General features: G+C 37.1%; 5 protein-coding genes across 9 annotated transcripts in view; 3 read left to right on the top strand and 2 right to left on the bottom strand.

Moving 5' to 3' along the window:
• Window positions 1-13,166, top strand: part of LOC103956267 (probable disease resistance protein At5g66890) — a 95,937-nt gene extending 82,771 nt beyond the window's left edge. For all 3 annotated transcript variants that reach the window (XR_007254972.1, XR_007254975.1, XR_007254974.1), the window contains one exon: window positions 12,239-13,166. The gene's annotated coding sequence lies outside the window, so the exon portion shown is untranslated. The remainder of the gene's footprint in view (window positions 1-12,238) is intronic.
• On the bottom strand, window positions 4,249-6,076 carry LOC103927658. Its single transcript, XM_048575220.1, has 2 exons — window positions 4,433-6,076; window positions 4,249-4,317 (listed from the first exon to the last, which is right to left on the bottom strand). Exons 1-2 carry the CDS (start codon window positions 6,074-6,076, stop codon window positions 4,249-4,251), a joined length of 1,713 nt encoding a protein of 570 aa, XP_048431177.1.
• Window positions 6,390-6,945, bottom strand: LOC125473005. The gene is made up of 2 exons (XM_048575219.1): window positions 6,562-6,945; window positions 6,390-6,401 (listed from the first exon to the last, which is right to left on the bottom strand). Exons 1-2 carry the CDS (start codon window positions 6,943-6,945, stop codon window positions 6,390-6,392), a joined length of 396 nt encoding a protein of 131 aa, XP_048431176.1.
• LOC125473056 (probable disease resistance protein At5g66910) lies at window positions 8,931-10,950 on the top strand. Its single transcript, XM_048575317.1, has 3 exons — window positions 8,931-9,143; window positions 9,223-9,431; window positions 9,605-10,950. The coding sequence occupies exons 1-3, from the start codon at window positions 8,971-8,973 to the stop codon at window positions 10,204-10,206; spliced, it is 984 nt and encodes a 327-aa protein (XP_048431274.1). The 5' UTR covers window positions 8,931-8,970; the 3' UTR covers window positions 10,207-10,950.
• Window positions 13,167-16,936: 3,770 nt separating the features above from the next.
• Window positions 16,937-20,860, top strand: LOC103956233 (probable disease resistance protein At5g66900). Of its 3 annotated transcripts, none has more exons than XM_048575309.1 (6): window positions 16,937-17,192; window positions 17,530-18,190; window positions 18,305-18,708; window positions 19,000-19,355; window positions 19,501-19,706; window positions 19,854-20,860. In XM_048575309.1, the coding sequence occupies exons 2-6, from the start codon at window positions 17,539-17,541 to the stop codon at window positions 20,693-20,695; spliced, it is 2,460 nt and encodes an 819-aa protein (XP_048431266.1). In that variant the 5' UTR covers window positions 16,937-17,192; window positions 17,530-17,538; the 3' UTR covers window positions 20,696-20,860. The 3 variants fall into 3 exon arrangements, with proteins under 3 accessions (XP_048431266.1, XP_048431267.1, XP_048431268.1); XM_048575310.1 differs by lacking the exon at window positions 16,937-17,192 and adding an exon at window positions 17,208-17,276 and having other exon boundaries at window positions 17,529-18,190; XM_048575311.1 differs by lacking the exon at window positions 16,937-17,192 and having other exon boundaries at window positions 17,533-17,669; window positions 17,770-18,190.
• The last annotated feature ends 1,217 nt before the right edge of the window (window positions 20,861-22,077 follow it).

The following is a 22,077-nucleotide window of genomic DNA, read 5'->3' as shown; positions in this document are numbered from 1 at the left end:
AAACTAGTGACCTTCTCACGGGACATACACTTAATCACACATATGTTTAGTTTATCGTGTTTCGCTCAAAGAATCAAATGTGAAAGATCTACCATAAGCTTGCATAAAGATCTCATCTCCACAATCATAATTGCAAAACTAAAATCAAGAGGACTTTTATTGGTTGTAATGAGGCTTAGGGAGAGGATTATAGAAATGAAAGGATAGGTAAACACAAGTTCCAAGCTACATTGCAAGCAATTCTCTTGTTGAGATTTATAAGAACTCAAGCTCTCCAACCACTCTACTAATACCTCCAATCACACCCCTAAACTTTTTATTTGCTTTGTATACAATTTTTTTTTTTCTTTCTTCTTCTTTTTTTTATTTTTATTTTTATTTTTATTTTTTTTTGAGCCAATTTTGCACATAACTAAATACAAACATGAAATACCCCCACACTTATTCTTTTGCCAAACTCCTTCAAAGTACTTCACAAACATTTCTCATAAGACAATTTCACATTGCTCACTAGCTAGCTTGGAAAGGGTAAGGAAAAATGTTTAAGGTATAAGGGCAGACATATCTGGTGATAAGAAATAAAAGGCTTAACATATACGGCTCAAATTGGCAATCTAATGATATCATTTTTCTTTAGGAAACATGCTTATTTGGGCCATGGTGATAAACCTAATGCCTCTATCCTTTTCAAGTTCATGCAATCAATGACAAACATTTCGAAAGATCGTTTCGCAAGTTCTAGAGATGTAATCCACATAAGTTCATCACACATGAAAGAATATGAGTGTATGAAAAATGCACACACTTTCAATAGGCTCAAAAACTCACATAGGTTGTATATGGTCACTATGTTCACATACGAAGCTTTAAATCATGCTTTAGTTTCACATCAACAAGGCTATGTGCTTTTGGTTTTTCAAAGATGATTAAACATGTACAAGGCTAACAAGAGAATAAGGAATTTCACACAATACATGCTTACTAAGTTCTTGATCACCGTGGTTCAAATTCAATCCAGTTATATCATTGGGTCAGGAAACTAACAAAAAACTAATTCAAAACAATAAATAAAACAAGACTATTTTTTTGGATTTTCAAATTTTCAGAATGTTTTTCCTTTTTTTTTTTTTTGGGTAAACAAAACTAATTAAGAAAACAAAAAGCAACAACAAGGAAACAAATTAAACCAGTTCTTAGTCAAAGGGACGAAAATTTTCAATTTGGTCATTTTTTCAATCCTTACCCCTAAACTTAAACTGGACATTGTCTCCAATGTCATAAAACACAATAATGCATAAAATAAAAATAAAATAAAATAGTAAGAAACAAAATAAAGCATTTGGACTAAAAACTTCCCCAATTTGTGGTAAAAGCAAACGATGACCCCCAAACTTCAATTCTGCAATTAACTCCAAGGGTGGACATAACCAAATCATTCCTACAAAGAAAAGAAATAATTCAGCTTAGCACGCAAGAAAACTCAGAAAACAAAACAAACGAAAAATTGAAAATGACATAAAAAGACAATGAATAGAAATATTGGGTTGCCTCCCAATAAGCGCTTGCTTTTACGTCCGCAGCTGAACGGTACCAAGAGTAATCATTCAAGGGAAGCTAGTTCTTAGAGGGGTACAACCTCCACATCATGCTCCGCAAAAGACTCGTAATATGGTTTGAGTCTATGTCCATTCACTTTGAATACGTTTCTAGTCTTTGCACTTTGGATTTCCACTGCACTATGAGGAAAAATATTAGTTATAACAAACGGACCAACCCATCGAGAACGAAGCTTACCTGGAAATAACCGAAGGTGAGAATTAAATAGAAGAACTTTTTGTCCAATGGCAAAGCTCTTCCTTGATATCATCTTGTCATGAAATGCCTTTGATTTCTCCTTGTATATTCGACTAGACTCGTATGCATCATTCCTGATTTCATGTAACTCATTCAATTGAAGCTTTCTCTACTGTCCAGCAACACTATGTCCATGTTGTAGGCTTTGATCGCCCAATAAGCTTTGTGTTCTAATTCTACTAGAAGACGGCATGGTTTCCCATAAACTAATCGAAATGGGGACATTCCAATAGGAGTCTTATAAGCAGTCCTATAAGCCCACAATGCATCGTTCAAGCAAATGCTCCAATCCTTCCTACTAGGACTCACAGTTTTCTCCAAAATTTGTTTCACCTCACGGTTTAATACTTCTGCTTGACCACTAGTTTGCGGATGATAAGGTGTAGACACCTTATGTGTGACATTGTACTTCCTAAGCAACGCTTCAAATGTTCTATTGCAAAAGTGACTCCCTCCATCGCTAATGATTGCTCTAGGTGTCCCAAATCTTGCAAAGATGTTAGTCTTAATAAAATCTGAAATAATTTTTGAATCATTAGTTTTTGTGGCTTTCGCTTCGACCCATTTAGAAACATAATCCACAGCCAATAAAATGTAAAGAAAACTATTTGAAGATGGAAAAGGTCCCATGAAATCAATGCCCCACACATCAAAGATCTCAACAATCAAAATAGAGGTTCGTGGCATTTGATTTCTTAGGCCCAAGTTACCTGTTCGTTGACAAAGATCACATGTTGCACAAAACTCGTACGCATCCTTAAACAAACTAGGCCAATAAAAACCACTCTCTAATGCCTTAAGGGCTGTCCTCTTTGCTCCAAAATGGCCGCCACATGCATAAGAATGACAAAAAGTTAGAATAGATTTAAACTCAGATTCAGGGACGCATCTTCTAATCAATTGATCAGGGCAATATTTCCACAAATAAGGATCATCCCACTCGTAGTATTTGGCAGTTTTGACAAGCTTATCTTTCTGAGCATGTGTAAAATCATCCGGAAATTTTTTTGTGACCTTGTAATTGATAATATCTGCATACCAAGGGTCAGTAACCTTTAATGAAAACAATTGCTTATCAGGAAAACTCTCACATAAAGGGATGAAATATTCCTCTATGTTTAAGTGCACAAGTCTGCTAAGATGATCTGCTACAACATTCTCACTCCCTTTCTTATCCTTGATCTCTAAGTCAAACTCTTGAAGTAGAAGTATTCATCGAATGAGTCGCGGTTTTGCATCTTTTTTTGTGAGTAAATACTTCAAAGCTACATGGTCAGAAAACACAATAACTTTAGTTCCAATAAGATAAGATCTAAATTTTTCTAAAGCAAATACAACAGCTAGAAGCTTCTTCTCTGTTGTTGAATAATTCAACTGTGCATCATTGAGTGTTCGTGATGCATAATAGATAACATGTGGCACTTTGTTGACACGCTGTCCTAGAACTGCACCGACAGCATAATCTAAAGCATCGCACATTAACTCAAAAGGTAAACTCCAATCTGGTGGCATGATCACAGGAGCCGTGGATAACAACTCCTTAAGTTTGTAGAATGCTACCACACACTCTTCATTCATATCAAATGTTACATCCTTTTGAAGCAAACGACACAAGGGTCTAGAAATCATTGAGAAGTCTTTCATAAACCTACGATAGAAACCTGCATGTCCAAGAAAAGAACGAACCTCCTTGACAGTAGTAGGGAGAGGTAAAGAACTAACAAGTTCTATCAACTTCAATTCCATTTTCAGATATGATATGCCCTAAAACTAATCCATGCGAAACCATGAAATGACATTTTTCCCAATTTAAGACCAAATTAGTTTCTTGACAACGTTTTAAAACTAAGGACAGATTATGTAGACATGTATCAAAAGAATCACCATAAACTGAAAAATCATCCATGAACACTTCAATTATTTTCTCAATCATATCAGAAAAGATACTTACCATACACCTTTGAAATGTGGCGGGGGCGTTGCAAAGTCCAAACGGCATCCTCCGGTATGCAAATGTGCCAAATGGACATGTGAAAGTCGTCTTTTCTTGATCCTCCGGAGCAACTGCAATTTGATTATATCCAGAATAGCCATCAAGAAAGCAATAATGAGAATGATCAGCTAACCTTTCTAACATTTGATCAATGAATGGAACTGGAAAGTGATCCTTGCGTGTGGTGCTGTTTATCTTCCGATAGTCTGTACAGACTCTCCAACTATTTTGCACACGTGTAGGCACTAGCTCACTAGCTTCATTCTTAACAACTGTGACTCCAGATCGCTTTGGAACTACTTGAACAGGGCTTACCCACTTGCTGTCCAAGATAAGATATATGATGCCAACATCAAGAAGCTTGATAACCTCTTTCTTGACGACCTCTATCATGAGTGGGTTCAAACGGCGTTGAGCTTCCCTTGTAGGTTTTGCACCTTCCTCCAGCAAAATCCTATGCATACATGTAGCTGGATTTATACCTTTGATATCTGCAATGCTCCAAGCTATGGCAGTTTTGTGATCCTTCAATACCCGGATCAGTTTCTCCCTTTCTTCTACTGTGAGTTGTGATGATATGATAACCGGTAATGTTTCATCCTCTCCCAAAAATGCATACTTCAAATGTTCAGGAATCGGTTTAAGCTCCAATTTTGGTGCCTGAATCACAGAAGGAAGAATTTTTTTGTTAGAAGTAGGAAAAGAAATAAAATAGGAAGAAAACTTACCACGAATTGGTGAAAGAGACTCAAGGGTTGCCACTGTATGGATTAATTCTTCTTCAATGTGCTCAGAATAATTAAGTTTTCCATGTGTAATGCTATGCACTAACGCCTTCTCTAAATGGTCTTGTCCCACACCTTCATTAAAATAACCTTGCACAAAATAGTCAAACGCATCAATAGACAAACAAGATTCAAAATCACTAGGGTACCTCATAGCATCGAAGATTTTGAACTTGACGCTTTCTCCATCAATTTCCATGGTTAAAATACCATCGTAGACATCAATCTTCGTACGCGCCGTTCTAAGGAATGGTCTTCCCAATACAAGAGGAAGTGCAGTAGGCATAGGGTCATGTTCCATCTCAAGAACAAAAAAATCAGCGGGAAAAATAAGTTCATTCACTTGCACAAGTACATCCTCCAATAGGCCTTTGGGATATCTATTTGAACGATCTGCCAACTGGATTACTACCTTTGTTTCCTTTAAGTCTCCAAGGTTTAATGATTCATACATTGAATATGGCATCAGATTAATGGATGCCCCCAGATCACACAATGCTCTCCCAAACTCTTTCCCTCCAATTACACATGGAATGGTAAAGCTACCGGCATCCTTCAACTTCGGTGGTAGCTTTCTCTGCAAAACAGCTGATACTTCCTCGCTTAATGCCACAGTTTCTTGATCATTGAATCTTCTCTTGTTCGTACAAAGCTCTTTAAGGAACTTTACATACTTGGGCATTTGTTTTATGGCATCTAAAAGAGGTAAGTTCACTTGGACTTTTCGGAAAGTATCCAAGATTTCCTTATCAGTTTGCTCTTTCTTAGACTTCATAAACCTACGAGGAAAAGGAATAGGGACACATGAGTTAAATGAATTTTGAACTTCTTTACTTACCTTATCAGAATCTTTTTTGTTCAATTCTGTATCTTTAGGAGACTTTTTAGTTTCTATTGAAGCCTCATCTTGCTCAAGATTTTTGGTTTGTTGCTCCCCTTGCTCATTTGTATCTTTTGTAGTCCTCTTTTGCATCCTTGGCTGCTCAAAAACTTCTTTTCCACTCTTTAAAGTCACAACATTCATCTGCTCCGCATTTGGATTCACCACGGCTTGGCTAGGCAACCTTCCTGGTTGGTGTTGTTGCCCCATCAAACTTGCCAACTGACTCATTTGGCGCTCAAGGTTTTCAATTGCTTTGTCTGTTTTCTGTTGATGAGATTGAGTAGAGTTATCTAAAGAAGCAATTAAATCCTTAAGAGACTTACTTGGAGCTTGTTGTTGTTGAGGCTGAAATGGTGTCTGCGGTCTTGCTTGAAAGAAGCCAGGTAGACGGTTATAGTTGTTGGGAACAGATTGTTGTCCGTTGTCTTGATTGTTCCACTTTAAGTGTGGATGATCGCGCCACCCTGCGTTATAGTTGTTGGAGTATGGATCATACTTTTGTCTTTGTTGCCACTGAAACCCTCCTAACGCATTAGCTTGCTCAAGACCACCTTGATCCATTAACGAAGGGCACATATCTGTGGCATGTCCCATCATTGAACAAACACCGCACACCTGTTTTGGAGCCACCATAACCTGTTGCACAAGATTAGTCAAGTTAGCTAATTGTAATTCAATACTAGAGTTAGCACTTACCTCGTTAACTTTCTTAAGAGGTAGCTCATCTCTCCCTCCAAATTGTCGTGTGTTGCCAGCAATGTTCTTTAATAATGCCTTAGCATTTGTTGGTGTCTTGTCCATGAATGCTCCTCCACTTGCTGCATCAAGCATTACACACGATCAGTACCACACAATCCTTCATAAAAATATTGTATTAAAAGATGCTCTGAAATTTGATGATTAAGACAAGATGCAACCAAATGTGTGAATCGCTTGTAGTAATCTCCAAAGGGCTCTCCATATTGTTGTCGGATTGCACATATGTCTTTCCTTATGCTTGCAGCTTTTGTGGCCGGAAAATATTGCTCCAAGAATGCTTGCTTCACCTGGTTCCATGTGTTCATTGATCCCGGAGGTAAATTGTAAAGCCACTCCTTTGCCTTAGCTTCTAATGTAAATGGGAATGCCCTCAACTTGACTTGCTCCTCATCCACATTGGTTGGTCTCATTCCCGAGCATACCACATGAAACTCCATGAGATGCTTGTTGGCATCCTCTGTTGAGAAGCCATAGAACTTAGGCAAGTAGTGAACCTTGCTGGACTTAAGCTCAAATCCTCCTTCTGCATTTGGATATGTGATGCACAATGGTTGTTGATCCGTATTAGGCGTTGCCAACTCCCTCAAAGTCCGGTTATCAGCCATGCCTTCTTGTGGTTCTTCCTCCTCTTCCGAACTCAAATGTCGTGGAGAAGATGGTGGTAAAGACATCGATGCACGCTTCTGCTTGATTCTTCCTCGAAGCTTTCGAAATGTTCGTTCAACCTCAGGATCGTAGGAAGCTAGATCAATGCTCTTGGACCTTCAAGTATGCATATACTACGAAGAGTACCTGAAATAAAAATAAAAACAAAAACACTAATTAGACAAGAAAAGAAAACAATAAAAAAAAAAAGTAATTAGAAATAACAATCCCCGGCGACACGGCGCCAAAAATTTGATAGGATTAAAACACACCACAAAGTAGCACACAAATGCCCTATTAATTTTCCTTATTAACAATAATATTTGTCAATTGTAGCATATGAAAATAAGGGTCTTTCCCGCATAAGATTGTTTTATCTAACTACTTAAAATGTCACAAAAACTGGGCTGCTGTCCCTACTGACCAGCCACCGAAAAATAATTATTAGACTCACTTACATTTATCTAAAGTCTACAAAATTTTATATGCAGATACTAGACACACAGAACTACACTCACACAAATTTTTGGGATTTTTGGAGTTGATTTGCTATTTAAATTAAATCGAACAAAAACAGAACAGAGACAGATTTTTGAGTAGTTCACAAATTAAGAAAAACGAGTTAGGGGAATTGCTATCCACCACCAAATGATCACGCAAACATGTTATGTTTCATTCAAATTCCTTTCATTTTCGGATGAAGATGCTCAAGTTGGCTCAATGTTAGAACCCAACCTATTACTCTTTCTTATGTAGTATGTTAAGAGAATGGCGTTTTCAACTTAACTTAGTCCCTAACATGCAATCTACAATGGTGTGTTCATAGATTTAACAAGTAGAAATCATTAAGAACAAAAAGAGTTTGAGTCATCACAAGGTATCGTAAGTACTGGCGTTGTCTTACTTATCCTAGAAATTGATTCACATGTTAATCGCAATTAACAAGTACTACTCTTGAACATATGTAGGTCCTCATTCAACAAGGGCAGGCACACACATATTCATAGCATTAGAATCCTAGATATGCTTACTAAGTATGCATCCGTAGAAAACACAAAAAGAATTCATCAATGTGACAAGTAGTGAACCAATTTTCATCCATTCGTAAAAGTAATTCAAACGAAATGTCATAACAAACTTGCAATCATATTCGGGGCTTCAAAACAGCCCCTAACTACTAAAAATTAGTTACACATAATTCTCAAATTAAACCAAAAGAAAGACATGAGTTTGAGAAGATAAAATCGAGAGAAGAGAATGCCAAGATTTCCTCCTTCTTTTCCTTCCTTCCCCAACGCAGCAGCCTTGCCTTTTCCCTTGCTTAGCTTCTTTTCTTTCTCTCTCTTTTTTACACTTTTTCTCCCTTTTTGTTGCTGCAACCTATACGTCTTTTCTTCTTTTCTACTGCCACAGTTTTTTCTCCATAACTCACCCCACCAACAGCCATTTAGTGATGACAATAAGTGGGAGGAAATGTTAAAACAATTGTAACTCTTTGGGCAGCCTTTATGCCCATTACTCTCACTTAATTTTTCATTTCCTCTTATATTTGAATAGGTGTTAGCTGGCTTATTCTTGGCTGCATCAGTTTTGGCTGTTAGTTTTATGGGATTTATTGCTTTCAATGCTTTCTTGTCAGTTACAAACTGCTCAGCCTCCTGGAAACCTTTTAGTGTTAGAACGACCATAACTTTTTCTAGAAAAATGATATTAACAATCCGCGAAATGCTCCAGAAAATAGACATCCGTAGCTTTCCAAGCATATAAGGATCATTCTCTAATTCATTCTGAGCTGTCCGAAACTTGCTTCCAAAGTCAGTTGACCTGCACAGGCAGTTTTGACGAATTTATTACTTAAAATTCCACTTGTGTTATTTTTCTTTTCTTTACTTGACAAATCCTACAAAACACAAAAACAAAGTAAATAACTCAAAAATATAAGGAACTAACTAAGAAAAGACAAGTGAATTTGATATAATATACATATAAATATAAGCTTATCACTTGCTTGCCTCCAGAGCAGCTTAGATGCCTTGGATAAAGAAAAGACTATGATCAAGGAGTGTTTCCTCGACCTAGGTTCATTTCCCGAGGACGAAAGAATCTCTGCTGCCACCCTCATTGACATGTGGGCGGAGTTATATGGTCTAGATGAAGAAATTCTGACCATTGCCAACCTTCACGGGCTCACCACCCGAAGTTTGGCGAATCTTGTTGTCGCAAGGTATGCACGCTGCTCATAATTTTCTATTCCAATATGTATACCGAACAAATCATGAAAGAAATTAGTATTGATCATCCAGGCACGAGAGGGAGGCGGATGGCTATTACACCGAACACTTCGTCACCCAGCATGACATGCTTAGGGACTTGGCGATCCATCAGGTGATTCAAGACCCAATAGAACAGAGGAAAAGGCTAGTTATAAACATATGTGGGGACAACCGTCCTAAGTGGTTGACAAAACAAAAGTATCAAGCGTCCAAGGCTCGACTATTATCTATCTCAACAGGTTCCATCAATCTCTATAGTAAATACGTCATCGTTATATATATAGTAAATACTTATACATGCACACAAGTATGTGCACACGGACATGCTTGTGTGCACACACACTCGCTCATTCATAGTAAGACCTCAATAGGACTTCGGACATACTTACATCTTAAAGCTTATGGTTTGCAGATGGAGCCTTCTCAGCAAAATGGCCAAACATGCAAGTACCCGAAGCAGAGGTTCTAGTTCTGAATTTTCAAACAAAGAACTATGCCTTACCTCAGTTCGTGGAGAAAATGGATAAACTAAAGGTTCTAATAATAACAAATTACGGTTTGTCACCTGCTGGACTAGATAATTTTGAACTACTTGCTTCGTTATCAAATCTTAAGAGAATTAGATTAGAACGTATTTCAATTCCCTCCATAAGCAAGGTCCTCAAACCTTTGAAAAGTCTGCAAAAGATATCATTTTTCAAGTGTGATATCGGTCAAGGTTTCAACGACTGTTCCATTTCAATCTCATCAGCATTTCCAAATCTAGAAGAAATGAACATCGACTATTGCAGTGATTTAATTGAATTGCCTGCCAGACTTTGTGATCTTAGTAAACTAAAGAAGCTCAGTATCACTAACTGTCATAAGCTATCTGCCTTGCCCGAAGGGATTGGAAAGTTGGAAAATTTAGAAATGCTGAGGCTAAGATCCTGCACAGAACTGTCGAAGCTCCCAACCTCAATGAAGAACCTTGGAAAGTTAAAATTTCTTGATAATCTGATTGCTTTGGCATAAAGGTGTTGCCCAAAGACATTGGTGAAATGAGTAGTTTAAGAAAGATCAATATGAGACAATGCTCAAGGTTGCAAGAGCTGCCTCCATCAGTCATGGATCTTGAGCAGTTAGAGGAAGTGGTCTGTGATGAACAGACAAAATATTTATGGGAATCTTTCTTGTCGTGTCTCAACAACCTAAGGATAATTGTGGCCAAAGAGAATATCAACCTAAATTGGCTCCAAAAGACTCAGTTCTGACACATGTTTCCTCAATGAACGTTGCTCTTAAATCTCTGTGTGGTTTGCGTTTTTTATGGGGCTTTTTATACTATGATGTTTAGAGACCTTAGCTACTGTCCAGAAAAATGGTTTGGTAGGAAACAAAGAGAATGTTGTGATTCAAAATCAAGACGGATTTCATGATTGGGGTCAATTCCTGAACCTCCAATGTTACAGCTGGATTGGATGAGCCTTTGAGGGAGTTGAAGAAGATGGGAAAACCACATTGGCAATGAAATTATGTCAAGATGAGGAAGTCAAAGGTATGATAATACTTTCTAATTGCTTTTTATATTCTGAAATTCCTTATCCCCACTGAGGAAAGAGCTAACCTAACCAGAAGAGTTATAGTAGAATTAATCTGCAATTTTGACATCTTTTACTCTCAATTAGTACTAGTAGTATGCTATAGATGTCGTTCATTGAGTTGAAGCCTTTTGTACACTTAACAGCTTAGGTTATATATAACATCAAAGTTAATCCACAAATGTAATATTTCAAAGGCTCAAAAATCTTCTGAGAAAGATTTATTTCTCACTATGCAATCCACAACATACATACTTATCAAGTCTTCACAACAAAGTGGGGAAAAGAAATTGTTTTGATCTTTTACAGTAAGTATGCACATACAGAAGTGAACACCCATTTTACCATAAGATTTTTCTTAAGAACTAAAACTGAAATAAGAATGAAGATGAGTAGGTAGTCATTAACCATTTTCACGAAACCCTTTAGATGTTAAAAGAAACTTGAAATTTCGGTATGCAACTCAGATGGTAAGCCTGCAGATACTAAACCTTTGTAAGGGAGTTTGGCTTGCCATTACAGTGACTGGGAAATCACTTCGTGGACAAGCTGCAGAATTCTAGCGTTCAAGGCTAGCAGACTGTTGTAAAGGTTCTGTTGTTGGTTCTAAGACTGAGTTGCTTCTTTGACTTCAAAGTAGCATAGATGCCTTGGATGGCAAAGAGGCTATCATGAGGAATGTTTCAGACCTTGTTTCATTTCCTGAAGATCAAAGAATCTCTCCTGCTGCTTTCATTGATACGTGGGCAGAGTTATATAAGCTAGGTGAGGACTTTCTGTCCATTAAGAACCTCCACGAACTCACCACCAGAGGTCTGGCACATCTTGTGATCACTAGGAACGCAAGCTTTTATGTTTCTCCTGTATAATATTCTCATTGAACATGTCTATATTCATGTGTAACTCCTCCCATAATATACAACTGTAAGTCCGCAACTGACTGAGTTTGGATTGTTACCAGGAAGGAGAACATAGAGATTCTGGATGACTACGACATCAAATACTTTGTTAGCCAGCTTGATATGCTTGGAAAGCTGGCTATCCACAGAGTGAACCTAGACTTGATAGAAGATAGAAAAAGACTGATTATCGAAAGTGGACACAATCAACCCAAGTGGTTGATGGAGCAGAAGTCTCAACCCATCAATGCACGCTATCTCATCTGGTTGTCCCATCTTTCTCTTTATAAAATGCATATAGGTGCACATATGCACATCTACCTATAACCAGCACACGTACACACACACACACAGTAGATACGCATTCATGCGTGCTCACACACACACACCTACACACAGACGCACGCTAAGATTTGAATAACACTCATTTATTTTCTCCATACACTTGAACACATACACAAGCACATGTTTATGTACCCACGCAAGTGCACAGACACACGCTAAGATTTGCACGTAAGTTTCATTTAATTTCTGCCCTACTCATATCTGGTAGCATATTGTTTGCAGATGGAATGTTCTCAACACAATGGCAGAGTGTTCATAGGCAGAGTGTTCATCTACCACAAGTTGAGGTTCTAGTTTTGAATTTTAAGACAAAGAACAATGCCTTACCTGAATTTGTGCAGAAAGTTGACAAACTGAAGGTTCTAATAGTCACAAACTATGGTTTAAATCAGATTAGAGCGCATTTCAATTCATTCCATAGCCAAGAACTTCATTGCATTGAAGAGTAAAGAAGATATCTTTATTCATGTGTAACATGGGTCAAGCTTTCCGCAATTGTTCCATCAAAATTTCAGATGCCTGGCCAGGTATAGAGGAAATGAATATAGACTATTGCCATGATTTGGTGGAACTGCCTGCCGAGCTCTATGATCTTGTTCATATGAAGATGCACAGTATCACCAACTGTCATAAGCTATCTGCCTTGCCTGAAGAGATCGGAAAGCTGGAGAATTTTGAAGTATTGAGACTAAGGTCCTGTACAGACTTGGTAAGGCTTCTGGTCTCTATTGAGAACCTCACTAAGTTGTGCCATCTTGACATGTATAATTTTTTCGGCATTAAGAAATTGACTGAAGGCATTGGTCATATGAGCGGTTTAAGAAAGATCAACATGGGACAACGCTCAAGATTGGAAGAGTTTCCTCTGTCAGTGTGGGATCTTCACGAGCAGTCAGAGGAAGTGATTTGTGATGAAGAGAAGAAACATTTGTGGGAATCCTTCTTAGCCAGAGACAAAATCAAGGTGGCAAAAGAAAAAACCAATCTGAATTGGCTCGAAAAGCCTTAGCTGTTATACCTGTCTTTCCTCGATAAATGTTGGAGCAACGTTTTTTTGATTTGTGTTGCATTGTTTTCTTTAATTTGTATTTTCTTGTTGGATTTTTCTTGTTTGATTTCGTTTTTAGTTCTGTCTAATTTCGAAGTTTCAGTACATCAATTTGTAATACTGTTTATATCAAATTCTCCTGAGTCTTAAGAAATTATGCGTTATTTTTCCCGTGTAATTATGATGTTATGGTTTTACCCAATATAAATAATGTGTATTATATTTTCTTGGATTATACAAAAAATGTTTTTTTACTGCACCTATTATGTAAATTATGCATTTAGTTATATTGACAAGTTTTCCTTTGTTACTCACATAGATGATTATATATTGAGATATTCTAAGTTGAGGTATATAATATTTTAATTTAATGACGTTGTTATGTTGATATCGTCGTTAGATCATCTCCAACTCTTGGGTCAAAACCCAAAATTTTTAGCTCACAAAATTTATGTTTTAATCTAAAAACAGTTTTTTTACTCCAACCCTTATGAGTTAAATTTTTAGCATGAGATTATAAATGAATTTTGGCTATTTTTTTAAATAACTTTTGGAAAAAAAAAATTAAGTAGACTATCCTAATTTAATTTTATAAACATTTTAACCTAAAAAGATTTAGATTTCGATAAGTATTGAAAAAATTACTAAATCGACATCATGAAACTCATGAATACTATCAAAGAATATGAAACACACATGAAACATATATAAAACACAGGAAATACATGAAACATACGAAACACATAAAACACATACAAAACACATGATAGAGATGTATGACACATGAAACACATACAAAATACATATGAAACACATGAAACACAAACCAACACACACCATATTCTTCAATCATCCTCTTTATAAGCATAGGTTGAATACCTAACCATCACATAACATATTCACCAATCATCCATCTTTCATAGAGTTTCTGTTTTCTCAAAATTATCGAACTTTCATAGTGTTTTTGTTTCCTCAAAAATATCAATGGGTGATAGAAGAAGGTGTAACCTGGCATTGCAAATGGCAAGCAAATGTTGCAGTTGAGGAAGAAGAAATCAACAATGAAGAAATCGAATTTGCAAACTCACTTATGCAAAATGGGCAACATGCCAAATCTAGCTTTCATAGTTCTGTCACGGGCCATTCATTTCTGCAGCGTGACATAGAAGAGTGCCATGATAGGATGATAAAAGACTACTTCATCAAACGTCCGAGGTATCATCCTCATGATTTTCGGAGGCGATATCGGATGAGGAGAGAGTTTTTTAAAAGCATTTTGAATGCAGTTGTCCACTATGACCATTACATTGCAATGAAGATAGATGTTATAGGCCGATAGAGTCTCACCTCATCAGAAGCTCACATCTGCATTTTGAATGCTAGCCAATGGGTGCTTTGCAGACTCATTGACAAATATTGTTGATGTGTAGCGATCACTGCTATTGAGAACATCAACCACTTCTGTAAGGCAATTAAAATCATATATGGATAGAAAACCTCTGAAAGCCAAATCGTGAAGACTTGAAGAGACTTCTACATAAGGCAGACAAAAGAGGCTTCTCTGGCATGATAGGAAGTCTCGATTGTAAGCATTAGGAGTGGAAGAATTGTCAAATTTCTTGAGTAGGCCAATTTAAGGGCCGTCGCAACAAGACAACCATTGTGATCAAGGCTGTGACATCTTACGACACTTGGATTTGAAATGCATTCTTCAACACCTTTGGATCAAACAACGATATCAATGTTATTTGGTTTTCTCCCTATTCGAAGATATTGTCTATGGATGGCAACCAGAATGGAGGTACAAGGTAAATGGTAATAGACATGAGCTAGGTTGCTACTTAACTGATGATATTTATCCTAGCTGGTCTACCTTTTGAAAAGTTATTATCATCCCGATGGTGCAAAGATAAAATTGTTTTCGTGGAAATAAGAGTCTTACAGGAAAGATGAGAGATCGTTCGGATCCTACAAACTCGATGGGTCATTGTTAGAGAGGTTGCAAGATTCTGGAGTATGGAAGACCTCCATTCAATCATGATGACATACATAATTTTGCATAACATGATTGTTGAAGATGAGTACGTAGAAATTGAAGATTATGATGAAGATGTGGATGGCGACCAACCAATATATGCTAGAGCTATGGCAAGAGACATTGAATATCTCGTTACAACCATATATGAGACTCAAGAGGATAGGGTCGCACTAAGTGAGTACATTAGATGTCTTGCTAGAATTCAAGCTCCTCAAGTTCATGACACACTTGGAAAAGATTTGGTTGAGCATATATGGCATTGAGAAGGAGAACGGTGATTATAGACTAGCTTGTAATAAATTTAAGTATGCTAGTGTGGTTGTTTCCTTGTAATAAATTTAAGTGTGCTAGTATGTTTGTATTTCCATATATTATCTTTCTTTGTTGCAAATAGATTTTTTTTTATTTTAAATTTCAACAATTAATAAACCATAAAATTAATAAATCCTTCATTAATAAGCTACATAAAATTAATACAAACAATAATTAATAAACAACATAAAATTAATTCAAACGATAATTAATAAACTACATATAAATTAATACAACAAATACTAATCACAATAATATTGACCATCTTGACTTGCTGGTGGATTTGGTGGTGGACTTGGGATATAGGCTTGAGATGAATTATCATCTTCAAAGATACTCGTTGTGGCATTCTTTCGCATAATTTCCTTTTGCTTATCACAGGAGAACTTCGTCATATTTGGAGTCTATTTGTTGAGGTTCTCCCTCATCATATCAAAATCGAATCTTTCTTGCTCCGTTTCCGATTGCTTCTCAAAGGCCAAGCACATTTGTATTGCTTCCTCCTCCTGAAAGTCTTGGTGTCCAGACAATTTTACAACTCTGGAAGAAATCGTTGCACCAATTGGATCTTGCATCTTCCCTTTTCTCTTTACTTCTTTTTGTTTATCTCTTGCCGGGAGCCTTGGAAAAGAAGAAGTTGGGATCCTTCATTGCCAACATTTGTGCTTGTGTCTTCACTAGAAAATAAATTTTCCCCTTGTTGGTCCGCATCGGTTCCTCATCTCGGACAACTCTTGAGGACGTCCCAAGCATGATGCTACTTAAAAGTTTTTGGATGAATTTTGACTCAAATATATATTTTTTTAAAATTATTTTAGCTGTTGAATTTAAATTTGGACCGTTACATTTTTTTTTATTTTACTGTTGGATTTGATCATATTAAATCTTAGATGTTGAAATCAATGAATTTATAAATATAAAACCAAAAAATAAAATAAATTTTAAACTTGGACCGTTGGATCAACCAACAATCTAATGAATCACTATCGTTGGATGAAAGAGTCGTTGGGCTCAGTTGGGTGGACGACAGACCCACATGCACAGAATCACCTAACTGTCAATCTTTCACGCCTCACATCTCGCTCTACGCGCTCAGCCAATTTAGGTTGCATCCACGCGCATATGTGGGACCCTTTAAGGGTTGAAATGAAATGAAGAAGGAAAATACAAGATAAATTTTGAGACTTACTTCAAAAATTAGAGTGAGCCTTGTTGCAAAATTAAAATTTTTAAAATACAATCGGTGATAACTTGTCAAATATAAACCTGGTGGCCGATCGTAAGTGCAATTCTGCAAGTAGGAGGAATTGTTAAACATTAGTCATATGGAAAGGGATCCTCTCCGGATCCTTTCTTTCTAATCTATTAAGTTCGGTGATTCGGATCATTAAAATTTGAACTAATAACTACAAAGAGAAATAAACTTTATAAGTTATAATAATTTTATCTGTTGGATCGAATTTGAATAGTCCAGACTCCCGAATTTAATGGATTAATCCCTTCCCATACTGCTCATCGGCTCTCTATGCTGTTGTCGCCTTTCGAAATTTGCCTTCACAATTTACTAGGATAAGAAGCAATATTTTCTGAGAAAAATACAATTCTGGTCGCCATCTAGCTGCAATATGGTTGTTGGATTCTCTCTTTCGCTCTCACCATGAAGCTTCCCAGACATGGTGATGCGGTTTCCTGGTTAATTCCCAAGTCTCCCTCCACACTCAATCAGCTATTGCCAAAGTCAACGCGCTCCAACTCCGAAATTTCTATCGAGCTTCAAAGTAAGTACTTCTATGCCAACTCCCAGATAGTTTGTTTATCCTATCTTGCTTGATCACCAACAACGCAAGAGAATATCGATCTCTGTATGGCTTGTTTTTTGAATCTCTTTATTTTGGGTTCCAAGTTTAAAAGTGTCTCACTTTTCCACAGTTTCTAATCTGTTATTGTTTTGGGAAAGTGGGTAAAATGGTCCGAAATCAAATCCCAAATATCGAAGACATACTGAAATACTGATGATTTCAGCAGCCAATTTCCCTGTTATTTTCTGTTGTCGTAAATTTTAGATTGAAACTTTTGTAAGTTTTTCTGATTTTGGTGTTGGTTTTTGTTGTTAAGAATCAGGGAATGAGTGGAGTAGGCGACCTATTCGGAGGGGCTGGTCTCGGAACACTATTCAATGCGCTGTATGATGTCCTCAAGGAGCTGATCACCAAGAATGTAATGTTTAAGCCCCTACTCAAAAACATCAAATTAAGGTTAGACTCTTTGGAACCATTGTTGAAAGATATAGAAAAATCCAACAAGAAATTGGACCTATCGGATAAGGAACTCAGAAGATTGAAAGTACATTTGAAGGAGGGCATAGATCTCGTCCAAAAGTGCAAAAAGATTCGATGGTGGAGCGTATTATTATACAAAAGGTACAAGTACGCCAACAAGCTGATTGAATGGGATGCATCTCTTCAACGACTTTTGGACATGCTAAAAGTTCAGGGAATAAGGGATGTGAAGGACAGTGCGGTTACAGTGAGGAATATAGAGAAGGCGGTCGGCAGAATTGAATCGAATATGGTGATACCAAAACAACCCGACAATGAAGCTTGGTGTGCAGTACCTGAACTTCCGCCGCTCGTGGTTGGATTGGATTTTCCTCTAAAGGAATTGAAGAGGAAGCTTCTAAAGGACGAAAATGTGTCAATGGTTGTGCTGACTGCCCCCGGAGGATGTGGAAAAACCACTTTGGCTACAAAGTTTTGTCAAGACAAGGATATCAAAGGTATCATATATTATAAGTTTGCACTCTGAATTGTGTATGTTTTTTTACTTTGTACAACTATGGCAGATTTAAATGACGCCTCAATGACTGATTTGTTATGTTTTCTCTGGATAGATACATTCAAGGATAACATCTTCTTTGTCACGGTTTCAAAAAAGCCTAAATTAGAAAATATTGTTCAAGATCTATATCAACGCAAGGGTTTCCAAGTACCTACTTTCCAAAACGAAGTTAGTACAGCGACGTGGCTGCAACGTTTTCTGAAGGAAGAAGGGCAGAATCCTTTACTGATTGTCCTGGATGATGTTTGGCCTGGATCAGAATCCCTTGTGGAGAAGTTTGATCAATTCAAAACGGAAAATTACAAGTTTTTGGTGACATCTAGGTCTGAATTTCGGGGACATGGTTCCCCTTATTATTTGCAATCATTGGATCATGACAATGCGATGAGACTTTTTCATCATTCAGCATCCCTTGGACATAAGAGCTCTCATATTCCAAAAGATCTTCCAGAAAAGGTACTTTTTAGTTGCAACGCACATGTATAGTAAAAAATTAGTTGATTTGGTTTTGGAAAATTATCAAGAAATTATGATCACTTTACGCAAAGCATCCACAATCGAGTGAATGAACACATCCATTTACCATATAAACCTGTGAGTAGTCATGCATCTAAGCATACTTGTGGACTAAAACTAAAATTAGAATACTGTATGTAGTTATTTAGCCATTTTCTCATCTTAGTAACTTGAATTTTGGCTCTGCAAGTTAATAGTTAGTTGATTTTGTTGTGGAAAATTATCCTGCAGATAGTTGAGCGTTGCAAGGGATTTCCACTTGCCATTACAGTGGTGGGGAGATCGCTTAGCGGGGAGCCTCTAGAGATATGGCAAAAAAGAGAACTTGAATTGTCCAAAGGTTTTTCTATTCTTGATTCAGAGACTGAATTGCTGCTCTGCCTTGAACGAAGCTTGGATGCCTTAGATAAAGAAATCATCAAGGAATGTTTCTTAGACTTAGGTTCATTTCCAGAAGACCAAAGAATCCCTGCGGCTGCCCTCATTGATATCTGGGCAGAGTTATATGATGTAGATACAGATATAGAGTGTATTGCAAACATCTATGAGCTCACCAAACGAAGTCTAGCTAATCTTGTTGTCACAAGGTGTGCATGCTTTATTTTCTCTTGTATGATATTTTCACTTGATTTTCCCCCTTATATTCATGACCGGTTGATCCTGATAACTTGTTATTGCAATATGTTGGTTGATGAAATCTCTTCTAAGAAAATTAGTTTTGATCATCACCAGGAAGGACAAGATGGAGGGGGACGGGTATTATAGTGAGCACTTTGTTACCCAGCATGATGTTCTTAGGGAACTGGCTATATATGACACAAAAAAAGGACCGGTAGAACATAGAAAAAGACTGATTATTGACATATGTGGAGACAAACTTCCAAAATGGTGGAGAGAACAGAAGCAGATGAAGGCCCGCTTATTGTCCATAACAACTGGTTGTTCCATCTCTCCCTTTCGCTTTAGCAATTACATAGACATGCACAAATAAATATTCATTCCCCACGCACGTGTGTGCACATTAAGTCTTAATAATACTTTCATTTTAGTTTCTCCTCCCCACACTCACAGTTGTTACTTTGCAGATGAAGGGTTTTCAACAAAATGGCACAACTTGCAAATGCCAGAAGCTGAGGTTTTAGTGTTGAATTTTCAGACAACGAACTATGCTTTACCTGATTCCGTGGTGAACATGGGTGAATTGAAGGCTCTGATAGTCACAAATTATGGTTTCTTACCTACTGAATTGAGTAACTTCCAACTTTTGAGTTCATTACCAAATCTTAAGAGAATAAGATTAGAACGCATCTCAATTCCTTCCATAACCAAGAGTCCCATACAATTGGCAAGTCTGAAGAAGATATCCTTGTTCATGTGTAACATTGGTCAAGCTTTCAACAACTGTTCCATCTCAATCTCATCAGCATTCCCGAATCTAGAGGAAATGAACATCGACTATTGCAGTGATTTAATTGAATTGCCCGCTGAGGTTTGTGATCTTAGTAAACTCAAGAAGCTCAATGTTACTAACTGTCATAAGCTATCTGCCTTGCCTGAAGGGATTGGAAAGTTGGAAAATTTAGAACTGTTGAGGCTAAGATCCTGCACAGAACTGTCGAAGCTTCCAACCTCAATGAAGAACCTTGGAAAGGTAAATTTTCTTGACATATCTGATTGCTTCAGCATCAAGGTGTTGCCCGAAGACATTGGTGAAATGCGTAGTTTAACAAAGATCAACATGAGACAATGCTCAAGGTTGCAAGAGCTGCCTCCATCAGTCATGGATCTTGAGCAGTTAGAGGAAGTGGTCTGTGATGAAGAGACAAAATATTTATGGGAAGCTTTGTCATCGTTTCTCAGCAGCGTAAGGATAATCGTGGCCAAAGAGAATATGAACCTAAATTGGCTCCACAAGACTCGGTTCTGATACATGTGTTTCCTAAGTGAGCGCTGCTCTTCAAACTCTCTGTGGTTTGTGTTTTAAGTGTGACTTTTTAAACTCGACTGTAACATAGTTTCAAATTCCCCTGTACACAGTTTCTTGACTATTTAGTTTGAGAATTTGTTTGTGTTATCCAACACGACAATCTGATTCATGCTCTCCCAAAATAAAAAGTTGAAAAAAAATGAACCCAAAAAAAAGGTTGAAGAGTCTCCATAAGTTCAGAACTTTCATGTCATGGAGTTGGGTGTTAATTTCGTTGTAAATTTCTCTGGTATCTATACTCACATCTGCCGGTCAAGTTTTCAAAAATATCCATGTATAATCTAGATTGATTATATATTGCGATGAATCTGTCTCAAACTGTGTTTTCCAACAAATACAGCTCGATTAGTCTTGTTTAATGTTAATTGTTGAAACAAAGAAAGAAAGGCTCATATTTTCTCTTTTGGTTACAAGAACAAGGCCATATTTTCTTTCCTTTAAAAGTTGCTGTAATGATATATTTAAAAAAACAAAACAATAGGCTTTTGACATAGAAGTCGTTGAAAAAGTAGATTATGAATAACGGTATACTTTTTAAGAAAATACACAAATTCAATACGTTAGAAAATGAATAACATCGATTATACTTTAGAGGAAAATACACAAATTTAATACTTTAGAGCATGTCAATACTTAAAAAATATGACTTGGCTTTGCAATGGGAAGGGCACTAAGGAATTTCGCATCTGGGAATCACTAGGAATTAGTTAGAGCGTGACAATGAGGTAAATGAGGAAGTTCTTTTCTTCAGTTGAGCTCTTGAAGTATTTTATTAAAACTTATAGTATTGGAACAAATAATTGTACATTAGAAAAGATAGCTAATATTTTTAATAAAAAAAAAAGGGAGCTGATTTTCATTAAATAGTGTTGAACCTTTTGCGTATATTCTATGAAAACATAAGGGAATTATACTATATATAACAACCCGTCTAGGAATTTACGGAACAAAAGGACATATTTGTAATTTTACTAAATTTGGGATATTTATTGTAAAAATTGATTTTAGTCTTAATTGGTGTGTTCAAGGGGCCCATCCTTGATTTGTCCCCTGGCCCACTTGTCTTTCTCCTTCCTCCTTCCCGTGTGAAACTCTTTCTCACTCTCTCTCTTCCCATCACTTTCTCTCTTTCTCTCAAGCACTCCTCGAACTCTCTCTCTCCTTTGCAACACATCCTCATCCTCATCCCCGAGCTTAACAACAACATTAACCCTTCCCACTAGACGTAGGGATCTCAAGAAACCTAGGTAGACCTTTGTGGAACCCCAACAATGATGGAGTCACTGTTTAGCGTCTTCCTTGTCGGACTCTGACGTGTTTCG

The sequence above is a fragment of a genome, unplaced genomic scaffold (genome assembly GCF_019419815.1).
Source record: "Pyrus x bretschneideri cultivar Hongxiangsu unplaced genomic scaffold, Pyrus_bretschneideri_v1 Contig8, whole genome shotgun sequence".
NCBI lineage: Eukaryota > Viridiplantae > Streptophyta > Magnoliopsida > Rosales > Rosaceae > Pyrus > Pyrus x bretschneideri.
Note: the sequence above shows the minus strand (reverse complement) of the source record. Positions and strands in the feature narration are given on the sequence as shown.

Excerpts from the sequence above, each read along its gene's own strand:
- LOC103927658 (XM_048575220.1), bottom strand. The coding sequence starts at position 6,076 with ATGGATCAAGGTGGTCTTGAGCAAGCTAATGCGTTAGGAGGGTTTCAG. Across the intron at positions 4,318-4,432 it reads GAGAGGATGAAACATTACCG|CTACATGTATGCATAGGATT; the intron begins GTTATCATATCA and ends GTATAAATCCAG.
- LOC125473005 (XM_048575219.1), bottom strand. The coding sequence starts at position 6,945 with ATGTCTTTACCACCATCTTCTCCACGACATTTGAGTTCGGAAGAGGAG.
- LOC125473056 (XM_048575317.1), top strand. The coding sequence starts at position 8,971 with ATGATCAAGGAGTGTTTCCTCGACCTAGGTTCATTTCCCGAGGACGAA. Across the intron at positions 9,144-9,222 it reads GCGAATCTTGTTGTCGCAAG|GCACGAGAGGGAGGCGGATG; the intron begins GTATGCACGCTG and ends TTGATCATCCAG. Across the intron at positions 9,432-9,604 it reads ACTATTATCTATCTCAACAG|ATGGAGCCTTCTCAGCAAAA; the intron begins GTTCCATCAATC and ends TATGGTTTGCAG.
- LOC103956233 (XM_048575309.1), top strand. The coding sequence starts at position 17,539 with ATGAGTGGAGTAGGCGACCTATTCGGAGGGGCTGGTCTCGGAACACTA. Across the intron at positions 18,191-18,304 it reads TCAAGACAAGGATATCAAAG|ATACATTCAAGGATAACATC; the intron begins GTATCATATATT and ends TTCTCTGGATAG. Across the intron at positions 19,356-19,500 it reads GCTAATCTTGTTGTCACAAG|GAAGGACAAGATGGAGGGGG; the intron begins GTGTGCATGCTT and ends GATCATCACCAG.